At 31.8% G+C, this 20,860-nt stretch overlaps 1 protein-coding gene across 17 annotated transcripts in view; it reads left to right on the top strand.

The window, feature by feature from the left end:
* LOC145291930 (1-phosphatidylinositol 3-phosphate 5-kinase-like) overlaps window positions 1–20,860 on the top strand; it is a 279,737-nt gene that overhangs the window by 162,146 nt on the left and 96,731 nt on the right. For all 17 annotated transcript variants that reach the window (XR_013869506.1, XR_013869503.1, XR_013869501.1 and 14 more), the window contains 3 exons: window positions 14,608–14,782; window positions 18,342–18,517; window positions 19,936–20,049. Coding sequence is in view for 4 of the 17 variants with exons in the window: in XM_080137845.1 (XP_079993971.1) it covers window positions 14,608–14,782; window positions 18,342–18,517; window positions 19,936–20,049 (465 nt within the window). In the remaining 13 variants the exon portion in view is untranslated. The remainder of the gene's footprint in view (window positions 1–14,607; window positions 14,783–18,341; window positions 18,518–19,935; window positions 20,050–20,860) is intronic.

The raw sequence follows: 20,860 nt of genomic DNA, 5'->3' as shown, positions 1-20,860 counted from the left end.
TGTTATATTTGTTTGGTGTTTTTTCTTCTTTTTTTTATTTTTTATTTATTTTTTTTTTTTTTCATGGTTTTGCCACTGCATGTGGCAACACCATACCCAGGTTTATTACTTTTGGGATCTTGTCACAAGGATAGTGCTTATCTCTCCTATATTTACAAATAACGGGGCACTATCACACAAATTGAACGTGTTAAGTGTTTACAATAATCTTCATTAGTAGTTGTTTCAGTGGCATGTAACTTGAGAATTTATAGTACAAGGTGATATTTACATAGACAAATGACTTCCTGCTTTGAAAGTGGCCCACATTAAATGGCGTAACATATAATGAAGACCTCAGATTAAAATGTGGGTCAACATAAGAATACCTGAAAACTGATTATTTTCATTGAAATATTTTTCTGGGCAGGAACTGCTAGAAAGGACTTGGCCTACCTTGATAGAGTTCAAAATAGACTTCGTAGCCTCGTAGATGTCCTTTTCTCTTCCCTGCAACCTCTATCTCACAGAAGAGATGTTGCGAGTTTGTCTCTGATGTATCGTTATTTTCATGGAAAGTGTTCGACTGAGCTTCAGTCTATGGTCCCCCCTTGCCAAACTTTCACAAGAAACACTCGTCTAGCTGAAAACACTATCAATAATTCCCCCCACTCTTTATCTGTGTCTAAACCTAAACATAGATTCCATGAACAAAGCTTCTTTCTTAGAACTGCATGCTTGTGGAAGTGTCTTCCGTTTTCCTGCTTTCCACAATATGGTTGTCTTCAAGTCTAACATAAACAAGTTCTTGATGAGCCGTTCCATATAAGTTAACAAATTTACCGAATTTCCATTACTAATGATTACTATATTGTCCAATTTCTACTGTACACTCTTTAACCCTTATCCTCGAGTGGCCTCTTGGCCTTGATAATGTGATGCCTGTGTGAAAAAAAAAAAAAGAAAATTATTTTTAAATTAATTAAATGTTTATTTACAGAAATAATTAATACTGAAAATGACATTTTTTTAATAAATAAAATACATTAAAATAAATAAATGGAAAAAAAAGAATGTTTAAAGATTGTTCAAAAATATTTTTTTTCACAAATAATAAATTTTATAAAATGTAATGGAAAAGAAAAAAGTGTATTTGTTCAAAAAATAATCAAACGTTATAATAAACACAAATCCAATAGATGATATTGCTGAAAGGCTACAATATTTAGTCTAGGTTACTTTCAAAACAGGAAGTCATTTGTCTGTGTACATATGTGCTTGTACCAAATGTATTTCATTATTTACACATGTAGATCATAATCTCAGAGTTATACAATCAATTTTCGAAAGATGGTGTTTAATGTTTATTATACTAGCTGGACGCCCGGCATTGCATGGTTGTACAATACGCTTAAACATGATATTTTAATTTATGCAAATTGTATATTTATTATTATAGAATCAATTCTCTATTGGTTATTATATATTACAAAGAATAATTTGCCCGGTGGATTAATTCACAAAAAAAATTAAATAATGATAATGTGGTTCGTTAAATTCTATGTTTGTTTACAATATCTCGTCAGCTGATATTTGGGCCTGATGATGAATCTTCTGGAAAAGTCACTTCTGATTAATGTTTAGTTTTAAAATATGCAAACAAATAAATGATTTGCAGTGATTTTAAATGGTACATCTTCTTTAATTGTAAATTGAACTCGTTAATCAGAAAAAATTTCAATAAAATGGTGAGGTACACAGGGGATCATTCTTTTTTTGTAAGAAAAAAAAGACTATTTTTAGAATTGGATTTTTTTCGATTTTTTATATATGTATCTAAAAACACTGCCAGGCATATAAATTAGCTTTTGGTGAAATTTGTAAAAAACCATTTCGGAACCTGTGAGGAAGGAACTCCCACACACACACACACACACACACACACACAAAGTTACTTCTAATATTTTTTTTTTATCATACAACATGTGAAAACATGTGCAATACTCTGCTCTCATCAGCTGTCAACCAGAGTGATAACAGTTTTGGTGGCTCAAGACCGGACTGCCACTTCTGGTGCCACCAGCAGCTATGAGAATTAAGAACTTAGCTGCCGAGCAGGGTATTAATAAAAAAGACAACAACAAAGAAACTTAATCAACTAGAAAAGAAGAGAAAAAAATAGTAAAAATACTGTCTTTTTATGGAGTCTTTCAGGTGTTGGTCAGATTAGTAGAGATTAAAATGCATATTATTTGGATTATTATTCTCGTCTCGGTTGTTCTCGTCTGTGTTTTACATAATCTAACCTTCTTCAAGTGTATCTTTTCAAACTTTTGAATCTTTCTCAAACTCAAATATATGGCTTAACAGTTAAGAGAGTTAATAATCAGTTCTGAGTGAGTGTCTTCTGGAGGTTGAAGGTTCAATCTTCAGTGCAGATAATGACTAAGGATAATAAAAATTAACATTTCTGCCCAGTCATGGCTGATGGAACAAGAATAATCCACTTCCATGGATTTAAAAAAAAAAAAAAGGTCCAGTTTGAAATTCTGTACAGGACCCCAAGTTTAATGTAAAAGATTTTCCAAGTTTGAATAGAAAGGCTTCCAAGTTCAAAAAGATGTACTTGAAGAAGGTGGGAGATTGCTTTTTCTGAAATATTGTAAACATAACAACTAAGATGAGAATAGTAGTTCAAATATTGCAAATTATCATCTGAAAAATTCTAAACCTAATATTAAACTAGTATAGATATTATTTAAAGCTAGCAAGTATAAACCTTCTGACTTATCTCCCCTTGACTTTTTATTTTAATAGTGAAGGATATATGATCCCATGCCAACAAACTTTCCTCAAAAATTTGAAAAATATTTTCAGGAGAAAAACAAACCATTTCAAGATAAAACTTGCTTAATGTAACCAGATGTTTATATTTATATATACACTCATGAGCAAAAAAAAACGGGCCAAACAAATTTTATATATTTTATTGCACTAAAAGCTATATTGAACAAAAAACAATAGAACAAGGAAACTTGAACGAGACTAATAACACAGAACAAGATATTTACTTTAATAAATACTTAGGATGGAATTGCATTCTCTTTTGATTTCTTTAAACATACTCTCAACCAAAGTGGAACACTGTGAAGAGAAGATGCTATTCCATTTGCTTTGCACAGCTTCCCGCAATTTGTCATTGTTCAAAAAAGTTCCTCCAGCCAATGCACAAGATATTATGAACCAAATATTCTCGATTGGGTTTAAATCTGGGCTTTGACCTGGCCAAAATATCACATCAATTGAGTTATCAGAAAACCATTTTTCTGTGACTTTAGCAGTGTGTGCAGGGGCATTATCATGTTGAAAAATAATGTTCTGGGATATTCCCAGCTTCTGAATACTTAGTAACAGTTCTGTTTCTTATATTCGAATGTATTCCTTTGCATTGATTGACTTCTCACATCTAAGAAGTTCCCCAACTCCTGCTGCAGTAAAAGTTCCCCATACCATTATCCCTCCATTCCCGTGTTTAAATGTCGTTTTTATGCAAGTTGGCGAAAATTTCTCCAGTACTTCGATTGCACTGTTCAGGAGCATCACTAACAAGTCAAAATCTTGATTCATCTAACCAGAAAACGTTCTTGAACCAGTCTGTATCTTTCTTGCCATAACACGAGAAAAATCTCTTTCTATTCTTGATGTTCTTCTTAGATAAAAATGTCTTCTTTGCGCACCTTTTAAAAGAAAATCCCATTTCTTTCATTCGTCTAGATATTGTATATCTAGAAAGAGAATTTCCAGCCCCTGTTTTGAATTTGCTATGGTCAACATAAGTTTTCTTTTGATCCTTCAAAACAGTTCATTAAAGCCTGTGGTTGTCCTTCAAAGTGAATGCTCTAGAGCGACCAGATCCAGATTTCCCTTTTACTAAGCATTCGACTTCAAACCTTTGACCAATTCGCTTCACTACAGAAAGAGATGTTTTCACATTTTCTTTTATTAAAACATCAAAAATGTGCTTGTAAGTCATTTTGGACTGCCTTAATCCTGCAATTCGGTTTTTTATATCCTCGCCAAGATGCGGTCTTACCATTTTTAGGATTAATTTTTCCACTTATTATTATATGCTATAATAATAATGAAAATAGAAATTTTCAGTTAAAAAAAATTCATGGAAAAATATTGAAAAATCGATTTCTTCCTTTCACTCTTGGCCCAATTTTTTTTTTTTTTTTTACTCATGAATGTGTATGTATATATATATATATATATATATATATATATATATATATATATATATATATATATATATATAGTTTATTTTTAATATTTAAATAAAGTTAAAATACAGTCAGTTCAGTTTCAGTCAAAATATTTTGTGGATGATTAATATTTTGAGAAGTGAAATTTTACATTTTGTATCAGTTGTCTTCTCTTGACAAAAAAAAAAAATGTATTTTTGTTTCGTATTTTTTTTACTAATTTTTTAATTTCTAAAAAAAAAAAATTTTTTTTTTAATTTCTAAAAAAACAAAATTGAAGATAGTTCTACATAATTGCTAATCAATATTAAAAAATCAATATTAAAAAATAACAAATGATATTAACCATTAAACAAAAGATTAGTATATTTTTTGCCAATTGTTTCATTAATTGTTAATTACCTTCATTAATCTACTTTGGAATTAATGTTTATTATTATTTTTTTTTGCAATATTTATTGCAGGTATTTTTTTTTTTTTTTTTTTTTTTTTTTACAAATGTTTTCTTTCTCTTGTATTAAACTATTTTAATATTTATTGCAGGTATTTTTTTTTTTTTACAAATGTTTTCTTTCTCTTGTATTAAACTAGCCTGGGTGCCTGGCATTGCCCAGGTATTTGGAGTTGTGTGTTGAGAGAAAAAAAAAAAGTGGTAATAGGCAGGCTCGAACCCGTACCGCAACGGAGGAAAAGAACATGAAAAAAAAAGTGACGTCTTTGTCATTGCGTCCATTGCCAAACCGGAAGTGGCAAAAGTTTAAATTAAGGCTAGTCAATCGAAAAGAAGGCATGACTTTTGAAAATATCGGTGAAAAAAGCGACCTCTCCTTGTAGAAAAGTGCTCAGTTGAGGGTGAAGGAATTAACATTTTTAGCCAATTTTTCGATATTTGTCGTCCAAAGGGTTGCACTTCAAAACGATACCAATCTCATGAAAATCCGTCGCTTCTGTCAAAAGTTTTAAACAGACATACAAACATACATACATACATTTAAACAGACAGGTGAAATTTATATTATAGATGACTTTGTGGGGTAACAGCCATCATTATGCCAATTGGGATTTTTTTGTTATAATTTGGCAAAAGTAAACCATTAATAATACAAACTTTAATAATTGAAATGTTATAATTATATTAAAAAATGAAAAACAATAAGCAAGTTTTTTTTTCAATTTTTATTTTAAAATTTGATGTTTAATTAAAATTTATGTAAAAAAATACAAAATCAATCATAAAATGTGTCTTGTCATCCGTTAATGATGAACTGGCTTCACTGCAGATTTTAGGTTTTAAATCATCGAATGCTTTCCACTAACAAGAGAAAAATGCTTCTTCCTGGAATAGACATGGAAGATATTGCATTGTATTATGAAAACGCGCTTTACAATAAAAATGGAAATGTGGAATAAAACTAAACATGATATTGAAAAACTGAGAAACGTTAATGCACATCAAAATTATTTTTTATTTTTTTTTTTTAATCCAATTCACGTATTTTCCAATGAGTAAAATGGTGCTTTAATATTAGAGGAATTAAAATATTGAATTTCAAGTAAAATAAATGGTATCTACGTAATTGACATGCCGCGTATAGTAACATATCCAAAAATTATGAAAAATTGTAAGGTAGAAAAGTAACTGTTAATGAAAAAATTTTCGATAAGTTTAGATGGAGAATAAAATTTGTGCAACATTTCGAATTGATGACAACAGAACTTAATTATCTCCCCTGTCAACTTATCTCTTTTTGGTAAGCGTAATGTAGTGATTTCACTTCCTTTCATAATTTTTTTTTTTTTTTTTCATTAATAATGAATTTTCTACCTTAAGTTTTCATAATTTTTGGATATGTTACTATTTATAGCATGACAATTACGTAGGTATCATTTGTTTTACTTAAAATTCAATATTTTGATTTGTTCGTTCAATATATAAGCACCATAAAATGTTTTGTAAAATATATTTTTTGCAATACTCTGCGGTCAGGTATCAATGACAAACTGATTTTATTGAAATTATTTTTTTTGATGAAAAATAATCTTTACTCATCACGTAAGACTGGCATCATTTTGTCCACAATATTTCAGATTGTACTTTCTCACACACACACACTGTTCTATTGCAATCAACCTCATGGATGGTCATTGATTTTCCAAAAAAATTCAAATATTCTAATCAATATCTCATCTGCAGTCTTTAACTCTTTGTAAATGAAAGATCAAGTGTTTTTAGAAATTGCTATATTCAACATATATCTTCAGTCCATTTGCTGCATTTGACAATTCTGAAATGTAGGACATATAAAGGTATAGTAATAAAAATAATGTTAGTCGTTAAATACTTTATGCATTCTGTGTGTGGTATATATATATGTAACAAATAAATGACAAGTCTATATCTTAAATTTCAAGATGTTGACCATCCTACCTAACTTTAAGTAAGTTGATATGCACAATTCTTGGCAGCACTTGTTCTCCATGGTGCAAAATATATACATATAAAGAAGCATAACAGCTTTCCAGATAAATGAACAAAGTGAAAACTTTAAGCGAGTAAAATATATATATATATATATATATATATAAATATATATATATATATATATATATATATATATATATGAGCAAACAGTTAATGAAATATGTTAAAAAACACTTTGAAATGAGTTAAAAACATATTTAATCTGAAAAGGAAACACTAGATAAATGGATAGTCCTTAATCCGCGGAGTTTCGAAGAAATACTCTCCTTCTCATCAGAGGGTAGGAATTAGCAAAATGCGGGATCGGATTTTGCATGCAGAAGTATTTGATGAAACAACAAATAAGTCAAAGATCTTAACTTGAAAACAAAAAAAGTGAAGCAGAGGGAATATGGTAAAGAAAAATGTGATTACACATGAATGGATCGTCTGGTGGAAGATAAAAAATCCAGTGACGGTAAAATCCAAATGTAAAACTTCAAGAAACTTAAAAGAATTTCCATTTGTACAAGTAAAATCCAAGGAAATCCCGTAATTGGAAGAAGATGGTCCATAATAATCCAAAGGCAGAAATCCATGGAATAATTCACAAAAATGTGTACAAGGAAAAAATAATATTAATAAAAGAAAAATAAGATGTGCTTTTCACTCTACTTCCGAGACATAACTATATTTTATATGTTATGTCTCGGAAGTAGAGTGAAAAATAATGGTAAATTCAATTGTAATCGTCACCCTTTTAAAATTCATCATTCAATAAAATAAAAAGCTATAGCAAACATCTAAATGACTACTTTAAACACAGTTCCTGATTTCAAAAAAAGAAAAACTAAAAGGTAACTATATCTATGTATTTTTAAATCAAATTTATTATGTAAATTCAAAAATATATATTTTTTCTACTCATTTCTATCTATAACCTATATTAATTTTCTTATAAATTTTAAATCCAAACCTTTTATTTCAATTTTTTCAGATTCATCTGCCTTACTTTTAATGCTAGGTTTATTTTTGGTGTCTTTTAAATTCAATAAAAATCCTCCTAAATTTGCTGATGAGGAGACCGTGCTTACCAAAAAAACTATATATAATTGTTCTACATAACTTCATGTATACCACAAATAAAAAGCACGGATTTCCGAAACGATCGTACAGATAATTGACTTTGTTGTTGTTCCTTATGAAATTGATTTTTAATTTAATTAAAATTTGATTTTTAAATTTAAAAATTTTTTTTAAATTTTTAAATTGAAAATCACTTTACTTAATATTGAATTAGCTCTAGGACATTTAACTATCGAGCTTATTATATATCTAAATTACAACGAGCATTTCCTGTATTTTAATTAAACTAGTAATTTCACTGTTACATTAAAATACACTTAGCTCTTTAGACTATTATTCTAATCTCCTTTAAATTATATATATATATATATATATATATATATATATATATATATATATATATATACACACCACTTTTTTGGAAGTTTTATAAGTTCCAAATCTCAGTGACTATTGATCAGAATTTAACAAATGAAGGCTCGTTGGAAAGGTAATGACCTGAATTGTGTTAAGAGCTATGTGACATTTGCCCATAAGGTTGCACATTAAGGGGATCATCCATCATCCAGAGCCTATTTTTGGCACTTTTTTACAACCATAATATTTTTCAATCATAGTCATTTGTTTTCCTAGTTTTTCATATGAATAACAAAAATATCTGATATTTCCCCCAAACCTCTGGCCTTGATGGAGGGGAGACAAAAACTTGCTATGGGTTCAAATGATCTGAAACAACTGCAAGGGGAGACTTGATTCCAAATATTTCTCATATGTTATATCTCCCATTTTTGATTTTCATACATGTAGTAAATTTCACAATGTATAAGGATTATTTGATACTGGAGATATTTATAATTGTAACCTATTTCCATAAGAAGGGAAATATAACATATGAGAAATATTTGGAATCAAGTCTCCCCTTGCTGTTATTTCAGATCATTTGAAACCATAGCAAGTTTTAGTCTCTCTTTCATCAAGGCCAGAGGTTTGGGGGGGGGGATATATAATAGTGATTGTATTACTTTATTTTCCTATACATTAATCCAACGAAACTCTGATGCTCATTAACAAGTAAGGCAGTATTATAAAATACATTTCTTTATTTATGCAAATATTATTGGCTACACATATGCATACATGTTTAATGTTATTTTTATGTTTTATTCACTATTCTTCCACTATAAAAACAAACAAAAACTGGAGCATTTGCATTGAAAGAATGCGATTTAAGCTCTTGGTTTAATTATAGAATTTGACCTGAGGATGTGTTCTGTAAGGAATCACAACTGAAACATACATGCACATATGTAGCTAATAATGTTTGTATGAATAAAGGAATTTATTAAATATATAAATTCGAAATAAAATAAGTCTAGGTATAAATATATTTATTTGTTAGTTCAATATGAAAAAAACCTCATAAAAACAAAGGTGATAGAAGCTTTTTCTGCCATGGTATTTTGAAGCCTAATGCTTCTCATCAGAAGACAAGAAAGCTAGGTTACCGATAATATTTCCCCTACATTTTATTATTTTTATGTACCATTTATCCTTTATTTTTATTTTTTGTATCTTTATTTTATTTTTATTTCTAAACTAATGTATCCTATGCTAGGCGCCGTAAATATCTTTATCTGTAACCTTTCTCTTCTTTTAACGAGAAGCATACGGCTTCAAAATGCCATGGTATAAAGAGTTTATATAATCTTTGTTTATATGATTTTTTTTATTTATTGAACCGACAAATATATTCATACCTATCCATATTTATTTTATCTTGAATTGACATTTATGTTATGCTCTGCCCTCAAGTGTTGAGTTGTATATACTCTGATAGGTCCCTATATAAAGGATTTATCCAACTTCTTTAATCCCGCTTGATTATATATATATATATATATATATATATATATATATATATATATAAAGAGATTTAAATGATGCCAAATAAAAATTCATGAACTTTATTGTTAAAAAAAAACAGGGAATATCGTAATGATTTTTTTTTTTTAATCCATGAAGTTTCAAAAATTCATGCTTTTCTCTTCAAAAATAATCAATACAAATTATATTCAAAGGAAAATTACTACAAAGGATAAAAATTGAAAACTTTAAAATTGTGGATGTGAATAAAGTATATATATATATATATATATATATATATATATATATATATATAGGTTAAAATCTCTGATACATGAGAGGGAAATTGGCTCTTGCTGTGACTAAAAGAGTACTTCAATATAAGAAAAAAGTACATATTAATTTAATATAAATTAAGTAAATTAACTAAAGAAGAAATTTAGCGGCAAAATGATCATTAAAAAACCTCAATTTTAATTTTAAATGTATGTGCTAATAAGTAAAATTTATAATTACCCACATCTATTTTGCGGATAACATTTACTCCAATGAGATTAACCATTCATTGGAAATCCATGGATTAAAGAAAAAACTTTAATAATTATTTGTACTCCTTTGTCAAACAATTTTTTTTTTGTAATTCTACATAATTTAACTCGGAATTTCCATTTTTATATATATATATATATATATATATATATATATATATATATATATAGTGGAAATGGTAATTAATAAAAACTGAAGAAAGTGCTCAATACTGTTGTAGAGCAAATATGCGTTTTATTTTTTATTTCCATATTTTTCTGTTAAGTTACATTATTGTTTCAGCTACCCGGCTGTTCTTTTGCCCGTCTGTAGCTTCCTCAGACTTTTACAGAAATGTTCGTTATTATGGCATGAAAGAGTGAATGAGGTCGGGGGGGGGGGGTGCGAGGAGGGTGGAAGAAAGAGACGAAGGGAACAAGGGGGAAGGTGGGAAGGGGCACTTGGTATGTCGGTAATGTTCTAGTTACGGAGTTTAAGTTCCTTAAACTCCAAAACTAGAACATTACCGACATACCAAGCACCCCCTCCCACCTTTCCCCATTGTTCCCTTCCTCTCTTTCTTTGGCCCTCCTTGCACCCCCCCCCCCGACCTCATTCACTTTTTCACTCTTTCATCCCATAATAACAAACATTTCTGTAAAAGTCTGAGGAAGCTACAGACGGCCAAAAGAACGGCCGGGTAGCTGAAACAATAATGTAACTTAACAGAAAGATATGGTAATAAAAAATATAACGTGTATATATATATATATATATATATATATATATATATATATATATATATATATATATATATAGTGTTTGTGTATGTGTAGGATAATTTTCCAAGTATTTAGTCACATACTCTTCAGATGTTTACCTTAAAAAATTTATAAAAACACCATTTTGGATAACTTACATGGTTCATGTAACTGACATACTCTGCAGTTCCTGCAAATGTGCAGCAATAACATAATTTTGCAGACTTGTTAGTCGCAATACAAAACAAATATTGTAATGGATAACTTTTGAAAAGTAATAAATGACCAACTAAGAAAACTTGATATTTGGAACTTGAAGAATTAATATACTACATTATATATGCTTTGGAACCCAATAAAAAAAAGGCATTCATTGAGCTTGGACTTTTTTTCTAAATTTACAAAACTACCAAGCAGAACAATAAAAATAAGATCTTAAAAATGATAAAATAAGATAGTAAAAACAAAGACTCCTGAAGATGATTGCAAAGATCGGACATGCTTGAGATGGACGATAAGACTTTTTTTGATTAATACTTTATGGATTAGCACGAAAGACCCAGAAAATGGCTTGCTGAGTCAAAACAGTAATTAAAAAAAGAGTAAAAAGAAAAAATTCCAATAACAATTTTTGGCATGTATGTGTGTGTAAAGTAAAATATTGAAAATATGTACTTATGTTTCACGTCCTTATAAATTGAGTATATTACAAAAAAAAATTTTTTTTTTTTCCTCAACTTTCAGACAAAAAAAATGTCTCAATTTTATCTTTTTCAGTAGAAATAAAGAAAAAAATAAGGATTATTTCAGGGGAGATAATCCAAAATGGTAAAAAAAAAAATATGTAACTGTTCCAAACTTTGATTTTACTTTTCTGCGTTCTGATTTTGCTGAAATTATACACCCACCTCCAGCTTTGCTTTTTGTGTGTGTGTGTGTTTTTATTTTATTTTATTTTTTCCCCCTCCATTTTCCTTAATCAAATTCCATTAGATTTTTATTCTAATATTTATTGCCGTTTTTGTTTTTATTGTTGAAAAAGCTTTTGTGTAATTTGAGTAAACATGAATTAATTTACAATTTCATCAATATAATTTAATAAAATCCATGTAGACATGTTAAAATATTGCAACTCGGTTTTTGTAATCATATTATTGCCTTATTGAATCACCATCATGTTTGATTTGCCAGCATCCAATACTGATTCCTTCAGATAATAGAAATCTGTCCTCTATTCAAAACATCATCACTACAAATGGCACATCTTAAACCATATAAGTTATTTCAAAAAACATAATAATCCTGATTTCATTTAATAATGTCTCCCTGAAAAGAGATGGAATCCATTCTCAGAGGATTTTTTTCAAACTCCAAACCAGGAGCTTCAAAGATATGTTTGTGATATTGTCACCTAATGTGCTTCCGGTTGGATATAGAAAGCCTGATTTTTCAGAGACTGGGTGGATTTTGGATTTGGATGTCAGAGTAGCAAGTGTTGTCAGCAGTGCGTCGTGTTCTAGAGTTGAGTTTTAACAGTAGAGTGTCGAGTTTTGGAGTTGATTTTTTGATAGCAAAGCGTTGAGATTTAGTTGAGTTTTGACAGTAGAGTGTTGAGATTTGGAGTTGAGTTTTGACAGTAGAGTGTCTAGTTTTGTAGTGGAGTTTTTGATAGTAGAGCATTGAGATTTAGTTGAGTTTTGACAGCAGAGTGTTGAGATTTGGAGTAACGAGTTTTTGGCAGCAGCGTGTTGTTTTAATCACATTGTTGTCCCAGGGCAAGGAAAAGTCTACAATAATAATAATAGGAATAGGAAATCTTATTAATTTAGCTTTAGTATAATAACTGATAATACTAAAACTCTGATAATCTTGATTGTTGTGCGTTGAGTATATGAAATAGAAGGGAGTGAATGAGATGAGAAATGGTGGGAGAAGGGGAATTGTGTATTAAAAACACGTCTCATAGCTTGAAAGATGCAAGTTTAATCACTGTGCAGAATGCATTTTCATTTTAGTTTCAATCACACTCCAAAATAAATTTACTGACTTTATTTATAATCTTGCCATTCCAAATAAATTTTTTTTTTCTTTTTTTTACTAAATTTCTGAAAAAGTATATTTATGTATAATAACTCCCCCCCCCCATCATTTTGCAAGGAATCGTATTATACACACGTATATTATATGTATTGTGAAATAAAGCTGCTTAATTCATTGGACATATAACTGATCATTTCATTTTAGTTCAGTAGTTCTCAGAAATCAAGGTACCCCTTATTGGGGCCAGCACTTGATCTCTATATGAGATATATAGATATTAGAATATTCCATTAAATTGTCATTTAAATCTCAAATGTTGAATTAGTAAAGAACATTAGTTTCCCTCTCCCCAATTGACCCGTTTACTGTATTATGGAACAATAAAATTGTCGCCTTAGAAAGGACAACATGGTTCCATTTCCAATTGATGAAAACAGATTTTCTTTTTTTGTTGCAGACCATCTACTAGTTGGCCAGTTGTGTACAAATCCCAAGAGTGATAGGAGCCTTTTATTATGTCTGAAAGTGACACAATGTTCAACGAGCAAGATCAGAGACACACTGCTGTACAACTCATGCCCTCTACCGATCAAAGTTATGACAACAGGACCATTGCCAGCACCTTCAAAATGCATTGCTGAATTGCCACAAATAAGAAAGACATGCCCATGTTTCTGGCCACGGTTATGGTCTTTGGTGTGGTTTCAAGTGAGGGTCGCATCATGCCACCTCACATCTTCGAATTCGGCTTGAAATCCAACACCAAAGTGTACCTGGATATGCTGAAGAGTGTGGTGATCCCCTAGTGCAATCAGGTGGCTGCTTGCAGACCCTGGGTGTGGCAGTAGGACTCGGCACTGACCCACAAATCCAAAGAGACCCAAGCTTGGCTTCAGAAGGAGGGCTACAACTTTGTACTCTTCTCTCACTGGCCTTACCTCCTCCCCCGACCTGAACCCACTGGACTACTTCGTTTAGTCATACGTCGAGAACATCACCAACATGACCTCCCACAACACCAAAGCCAGTCTGATTGCTGCCATCCATCAAGTATTTGGTGAACTCCTGCCGACACTTGTGGAAGAGGCATGCTCCCAGTTCCAGACCCGTATTGAGGCTGTGATTGAGGCTGAAGGCGACTACATTGAATAGTCAGCTCTACTACATAATCAAGTTACCTGAATTGATTTTTTTTCAATAAAAGTTTTAAAGCAAAACTTTAGTGTTGTTTTCTTTAGGGCGACAAATTTATCATTCCACCCTGTAATATATCTTGTATAAGCCAATGTGGATTAACCATATCGAGATCTTATTTGGGCTGCGAATACTATTTTTAATAGTTAATCAGGGTTTACTTGTTGGAGTAAGTATCTTCATGCCAGGTTTTGCTAACAAAGACGTTAGACATTCAAGAATAGTGTCTAGTGGACATTCAAGTTCTTTTCAGTAGGCATTCAATATTATGTATATGAAATTTATTGCAGAGATTAAATAAAATAAAAATAATTGAAATTTGCTGATAAAATTTTTTTTAAAAAATCCATCAATTTGGCTAATTTCATTTTGGTTGTTTTTTACAATTCTGTCGGGTTTTCGAAACATATTTTTGTCTCACTCTTTGCAGGGAATCCTATGTTTGTCCTGCTACACCATGTGACATGCCCATGGTTGACCATGTCCGCAGGTTTGTCCATGAAAACGGTTGCATTACAGTTGACCTGCGTAAACTTGACCGTAGTATTCCTGGGGCTGAAAACAACATCTTGATGTGGAGTTGGTGCCGCAAATGCAAACAACAGGTGAGACGTTCAATGACATTTCATTTAATGATGAAAATCCTTTTTCAGCTTTTAAGCAGCCGATTTAAGACGCATGGATGGATGGACAAAGATCGGTGGAAGCTTCTGAACTGGCTATTACAAACTTAAGCTTAACAAATCTAAAAAATGCTATTTTCAAAGAGAAACTTGGTCAGCTGACAGACAAGGCATCTTATAGATATACGAGGATGCAACTAAAACAGAAACTTAGTATGGAGCTATGCAGTTCAATACTTTATCAAGAAAATTTAGATGTGTTGCAGGAACTTTAAATGCTAGCATAACCCAATAGGTATTGTTTTAATATTAATTTGGATTTAGCCACCAAAGTTTTGGCATTTTGCAAACTAGAATTCTTTAAGCATCCTCGTCCTTGGAATGCTTTTTGAATTATTATCAGGAATGACTAGTCCTCTTCACATTTACCTCCAGCTCAGAACACTGTGCTTTTGGTCTGCTTTTCTTTGGTTTTTCTTGTGGAAAGTGAACAGTTTTTATGTTTCTGAATTTTTTAGATGAGGATCGATTAATTTGAATTATTTTGACTTCTGTTCTCACAATCTTTTACCCGATGTAACCTCCGACCTTCTTCAGGCATATCTTGTCAAATTCGTGAATCTTTCAGTTGAACTCGGGGAATCTGCATGGAATTTCAGTGCTTTTAAGCTACAGTCGACAAATCAATTTTTTTCAATACATTGTTTTAAGCAAAAACAATATTACATTCTTAATTTTCATGTCGAAAATAGTAATATATCCAAAAATTATGCAATTTTATTGAGTAGAAAAACTGCTATTGTGTTTTTAGTAAAAAAAAAAAGGGGTATTGTTGTAGACCACAAATATTGCAGCCATGACACAAATAATCTAAAGTATCCCTTTCGGAGTTATGTCCCCTGCATAAAGACTCCTTCTGTATAATTTATAATGTCTAAGAAAAATGCGATTGTACCCAATTTTCCATAAAAATTACTTTTAACTATAAATAACTTTCTACTCAATGAGATTTCATAATTTTGGATATATTATTATTTTTGACATGACAATTATGTAATATTGTTTTTGCTTAAAACGAAATATTTAAAAAAAAAAAAAATCCATCTGTCAACTCTATCTTAAGAAGTACTGAAATTATAGAAAGGACTTGGCCTGCCTTGATAGAGTTCAAAATAGACTTCGTAGCCTCGTAGGAGATGTCCTTTTCTCTTCCTTGCAACCTCTATCTCACAGAAGAAATGTTGCGAGTTTGTCTCTGATGTATCGTTATTTTCATGGAAAGTGTTCGACTGAGCTTCAATCTATGGTTCCCCCTCGCCAAACTTTCACAAGAAACACTCGTCTAGCTGTAAACACTATCACTAATTTCCCTCACTCTTTATCCGTGCCTAAACCTAAACGTAGATTCCATGAACAAAGCTTCTTTCTTAGAACTGCACGCCTGTGGAATTGTCTTCCGTTTTCCTGCTTTCCGGCTGACTACAATATGGTTGTGTTCAAGTCTAACGTAAATAAGTTCTTGATGAGCCGTTCCATATAAGTTATCAAATTTACCAAATTTTCATTACTAATGATTACTATATTGTCCAATTTCTACTGTACACTCTTTAACCCTTATCCTTGAGTGGCCTCTTGGCCTTGATAATGTGGTGATGCCTATGTAAAAAAAAAAAAAAAAATTCCTTCCTTAATCCGCAAGGGTAGCATGCTCTCATTCCATCAGTTATGACCAGGTAGAAGTCTTAAGCAATTTACAATTGTATTCTCAGTATCATCCACACTGAGGATTGAATCTTCAAATTCCAAAAGACTAACTGTTGAACTGAATTTTATGAATAAAACTTTATCCATTACGCCTAATACTTTGTTATTTAAGATTTTTACCCAGTCATGAGTGACGGAATGAGAGTATAATATCTCTGTAAATTAAACGATTCCATTTCAAATTCTGTACAGATTCCCGAGTTCGACAAGATACAGCTGAAGAAGGTCGGAGGTTACATCGGCTGAAATGTTGCAAGATTAGCGTCAAAGATAGGTTTAATAATGACCAGGCTCAATGTTGCTTAACTTTAGTGATCTAGCAAGAAGCAATGCGTCAACATGATAATGCCGTATCTGAAAGTATATAGTCAGGGAAAGTTCAGTTCAGAACAAAGGAACCCTAGTTGTACATGTGTAGAAACCAAGTTGTTATTTTTACTCTGTGAATTTGCACTTCCAGTCTTGACATGTTCTTGCTTGCTGCAATTGCAGATGCTGACAAACACGATGATGAATTTTGATTCCTGGATTTTAACCAAAGCTCTCTATTTCTGTCGTAATATCACTGTCTAAGATTTGTTTGGTTTGAGTAATCCTGCCAGGAACCAGAATTTTAGACGACATAACTTTGACACCACTTTACTGCCACCTACCCTACCATAGCAAGAAAAAGTAAAACATTAGTTGGGTTCTGCTGCTGATGGTCATTGGCTTCTGAATTCTGAAGATTCTCCAAGAGGCATGGGCTACTAAATGCCTGGATCTTCTTCACAATGACGGCAGTTTTTGTCTCCTCCACAGCTTCACCATCACATTGAAGATCCTGATCCAATATTGGTCAAATATGTTGTGCTATTCATAAAACTGGCCGGATCATTACTTGGGATTTGTTGGAAATCCGTACAGTTAGGCATGCCACCACCATCAGACATAAACACAAAACAAAGTATTTTGTACTTTTAAATAACACATAACAGGAATGAATAATTTGGAGTGATGTTTATTTTCCAGTGACAACACTGACAGCTTGTAGGAGTTGCATGTCCGGGTGTGTGCGCAAAATGACAAGAGATAATGTGTCGGCTTATTCTGCTTGCCGTCGGCACTTCTCTCTTTTTGTTGTCTAGTTGTCTATTTTATTGGAACTAATGATGTCTGAAATGTTGGTCAATCCCACTGACCTATCCCCAGGGATTCTATGTCCCCATTTTTAACTTTCTTGGTGTCATTCCCTGGCACACCTGGATCTAGGATCCTTAGCTTGACCTAAGATCTGACCAACTTTCCTTTGATGTCATCTTCACAAGCCCAGACAACCAACCATCCTTTTCAGAACCACCTGTGCCACCTGCAACTCCCCCCCCCTCTGTAACATGTTTAACTGGTGGAAAGTGCTTCATGGTTTATTAATCCAAGCTTTTTTTCATTTGCAAGATTTGAGCCTTAATCCTCTAGGGCCTGAACATATTAATACTTGAACAAAAATTCAGAAATTTGAAATTATAGATTTTATTGGATCAAGAATCATGAATCCGAACAAAAAAAGTGAATTCATTTAAAAACTTGGAAATTTTGAAATGTGTCATATCTGTCCCCTGGGGCTCTAATCTTCCTCATTAGGATTGTGCCATATATGGTACGGGCGGCCCTAGAGGGTTAAATAACCACTAAACAGTTGATAGGTTGTTAAACAGACAAACCAAACATCTTAATTCGAGCTTTGTAATTTCTGTCTCCATGTACTCTATTTCACGCACTTTTCTTTTGATGTTTCTAGGTAACCCCTGTCCGAATGACCATGGACAGTTGGAGCATCTCTTTCGCCAAATATTTAGAGCTGAGGTTCCATGCAAATATGTACAAGAGACGAGCAAATGGTGAACCATGTTCGCATTCTTTACATCACGATCATTTTCAATGCTTTGGTTATCGCGACATTTTTGCCTCCTTCAAGTAAGTTGCAAATAGTTTTTTTTTTTTTTTTTGTATGATAAAATCTTATTGGTATGAAAGCAATTTTCTTTTGTAAAAGATGAATATCTTGATTGAAAAAAATCATGAAAAAATAAAACATTTACATTACAAGAAAATTACTCGTACCTGAGAGTATCCAGTATCTCTACCAACCCACCATTTGCCCATGCAAGGAGTATTGTTGCTACATCTGGGCTGGTGCATCTACCACTGGTCTCTTACTCGTAGACACAATATTAAAAAATCTATTAAGTCCCGCACGATTGACCAAACTCTAACCTCTGTCCCATCATCGCAATGTTGCATCCTTACGCCTGTTTTACAAGTACTTTAATGAAATGTTCTTTAATGAACTCTTAGCTCTTGTATCCTGTCGATGTAGATACAACTGACTAACCTAACAAGCAGCAAAATCCCACCCCTTCACTGTTAAGGTCCCTAGATGCTGGAAACCCTACTCTAATAGTTTATTTCCTTGAACTGCTAGACTTTGGAATTCCCTTCCTGTTTTCTGCTTTCAGCTTTCATGACTATTAAGATGCAAAAATTTAAATGTAATACAAACAAACATTTCACTGCTCAACTCCCCACAGTTCTCTGTAGACATGATCCCATATAATAACCCTCTTGAATTGGAAGTCCTGTTTAATTTCAGAAGAGTTTCCGATGGACAGTTATTTTATACAAGTCCTGAAGATGAAGAATTCTCGGTGGGCAGCTGTTCTGTACAGATTCTGGACTTTATAATTTTGCAGCCAAAAAGCAAAAGATCCTTTTCGTGTTGACACAAAAAAACTGCTGGAATGCTAAAAAGATTTAATTTTTATGGAGCAATTTTGGTTTCTGATTGGCTGATAGCAGAACGTGTATTAATTTGATTCATCAGTTCCTATCAGCAGTATTTATAAATAGAATCTCCCAAATTTGAGGGAGCATACCTCCATTATAAATCAAAAATATTGCCACATATCTCTTACCTTCAAGTGGCTTTGAAAAGTGGTGACTCCATACAAAAAGTTTTGAAATGAACAGATTCGACATCTGTTTAATAACAAAGTTTGATGGATCTGCCACTAAACCGTCAGTCATCAAATGAGTTGAAAAGGCTGGGTGTATTAGTCAATTGTGCAAAATATAATTAAATTTCTATGGAGATATTCTCCTTTCTGATTGGTTGATATCAGAACAGAGTTCAATTCGATCTGACAGTTCCTATCAGCAGCATTTATAAATAGAATCTCCCAACTTTGAGGGAGCACACCTCCATTATAAATCAAAAATATTGCCACATATCCTTTACCTTCAAGTTGCAATATGCTTTGTTTTAACTGAAAAAATACATGAAATAATTTAAACAATAAATTTTATTCTACATTTTTTTTTGTCATTTATTCCAGGTACAGCAGCATTTCTTTGAGGGAAATCGCATTGCCATCAATTGTAGTTGATTATAAACACCAATCCTACTTAACGAAAGATCTGAGCAGAGAAGTAGTTTCACTAAGCAACAAGTAAGATTTTCATAATTCTATTTAATAACTAGTAAATCGGCCTTCCTTCTTTGGTATGTCGGCTGGTTAGTAAATTGATACGAAAAGACCGTGCAGAGTGACAGTTTTTATGCATACCAGAAAAATCAGCCACAAATTGCAACGAGATTACCCATGTAGGAGTAAAATGTATTACTACTAATAATAATAATAATACTGATAATAATACTATTACTACTACTACTAATAATAATAATATTACTACTACTACTAATATTAATAATAATGATAATAATATTACTATTACTACTACTACTACTAATAATGATAATATTACTATTACTACTATTAATAATAATATTACTACTACTACTACTAATAATAATAAGATTATAACTATTTATGTATGCCTACAAAACAAATATTTGAAAACTTTAAAAACTTATCCAAAAATGGATGATAAATCTTAGAATAATACGACCATATCTTCTTTCTTAATAACGATATTGATATTAACGTGATAACTATTAATATACGCCTACAAAAGTAATTGTTGGTGGGTAGAAACTCGGAAACTCATAGCATTAACACTGGCGTCCCTCAAAGTTCCATCCTGGGGCCAACTCTCTTCCTGATCTTCATCAATGATCTCCCAAATCACATTTTTAGATCATTCGTAGGCATTTATGTAGACGAGACCACAATCTATGGCAACACTTCAAAAGTGTGACAACGGTCATAGAAGCAAACGTGGCGTGTGCATATTGTATAAAGTCATCGACACTCGAGCTCAAAACCCAACCGACAGGAAACAAAAAGGTGACGTAAGCAA

This window comes from Euprymna scolopes, chromosome 13, assembly GCF_053919585.1.
Source record: "Euprymna scolopes isolate OS-2025 chromosome 13, ASM5391958v1, whole genome shotgun sequence".
Taxonomy (NCBI): domain Eukaryota; kingdom Metazoa; phylum Mollusca; class Cephalopoda; order Sepiida; family Sepiolidae; genus Euprymna; species Euprymna scolopes.
The sequence above is the reverse complement of the archived record's forward strand: the minus strand, read 5'-3'. Positions and strand labels throughout refer to the sequence as shown.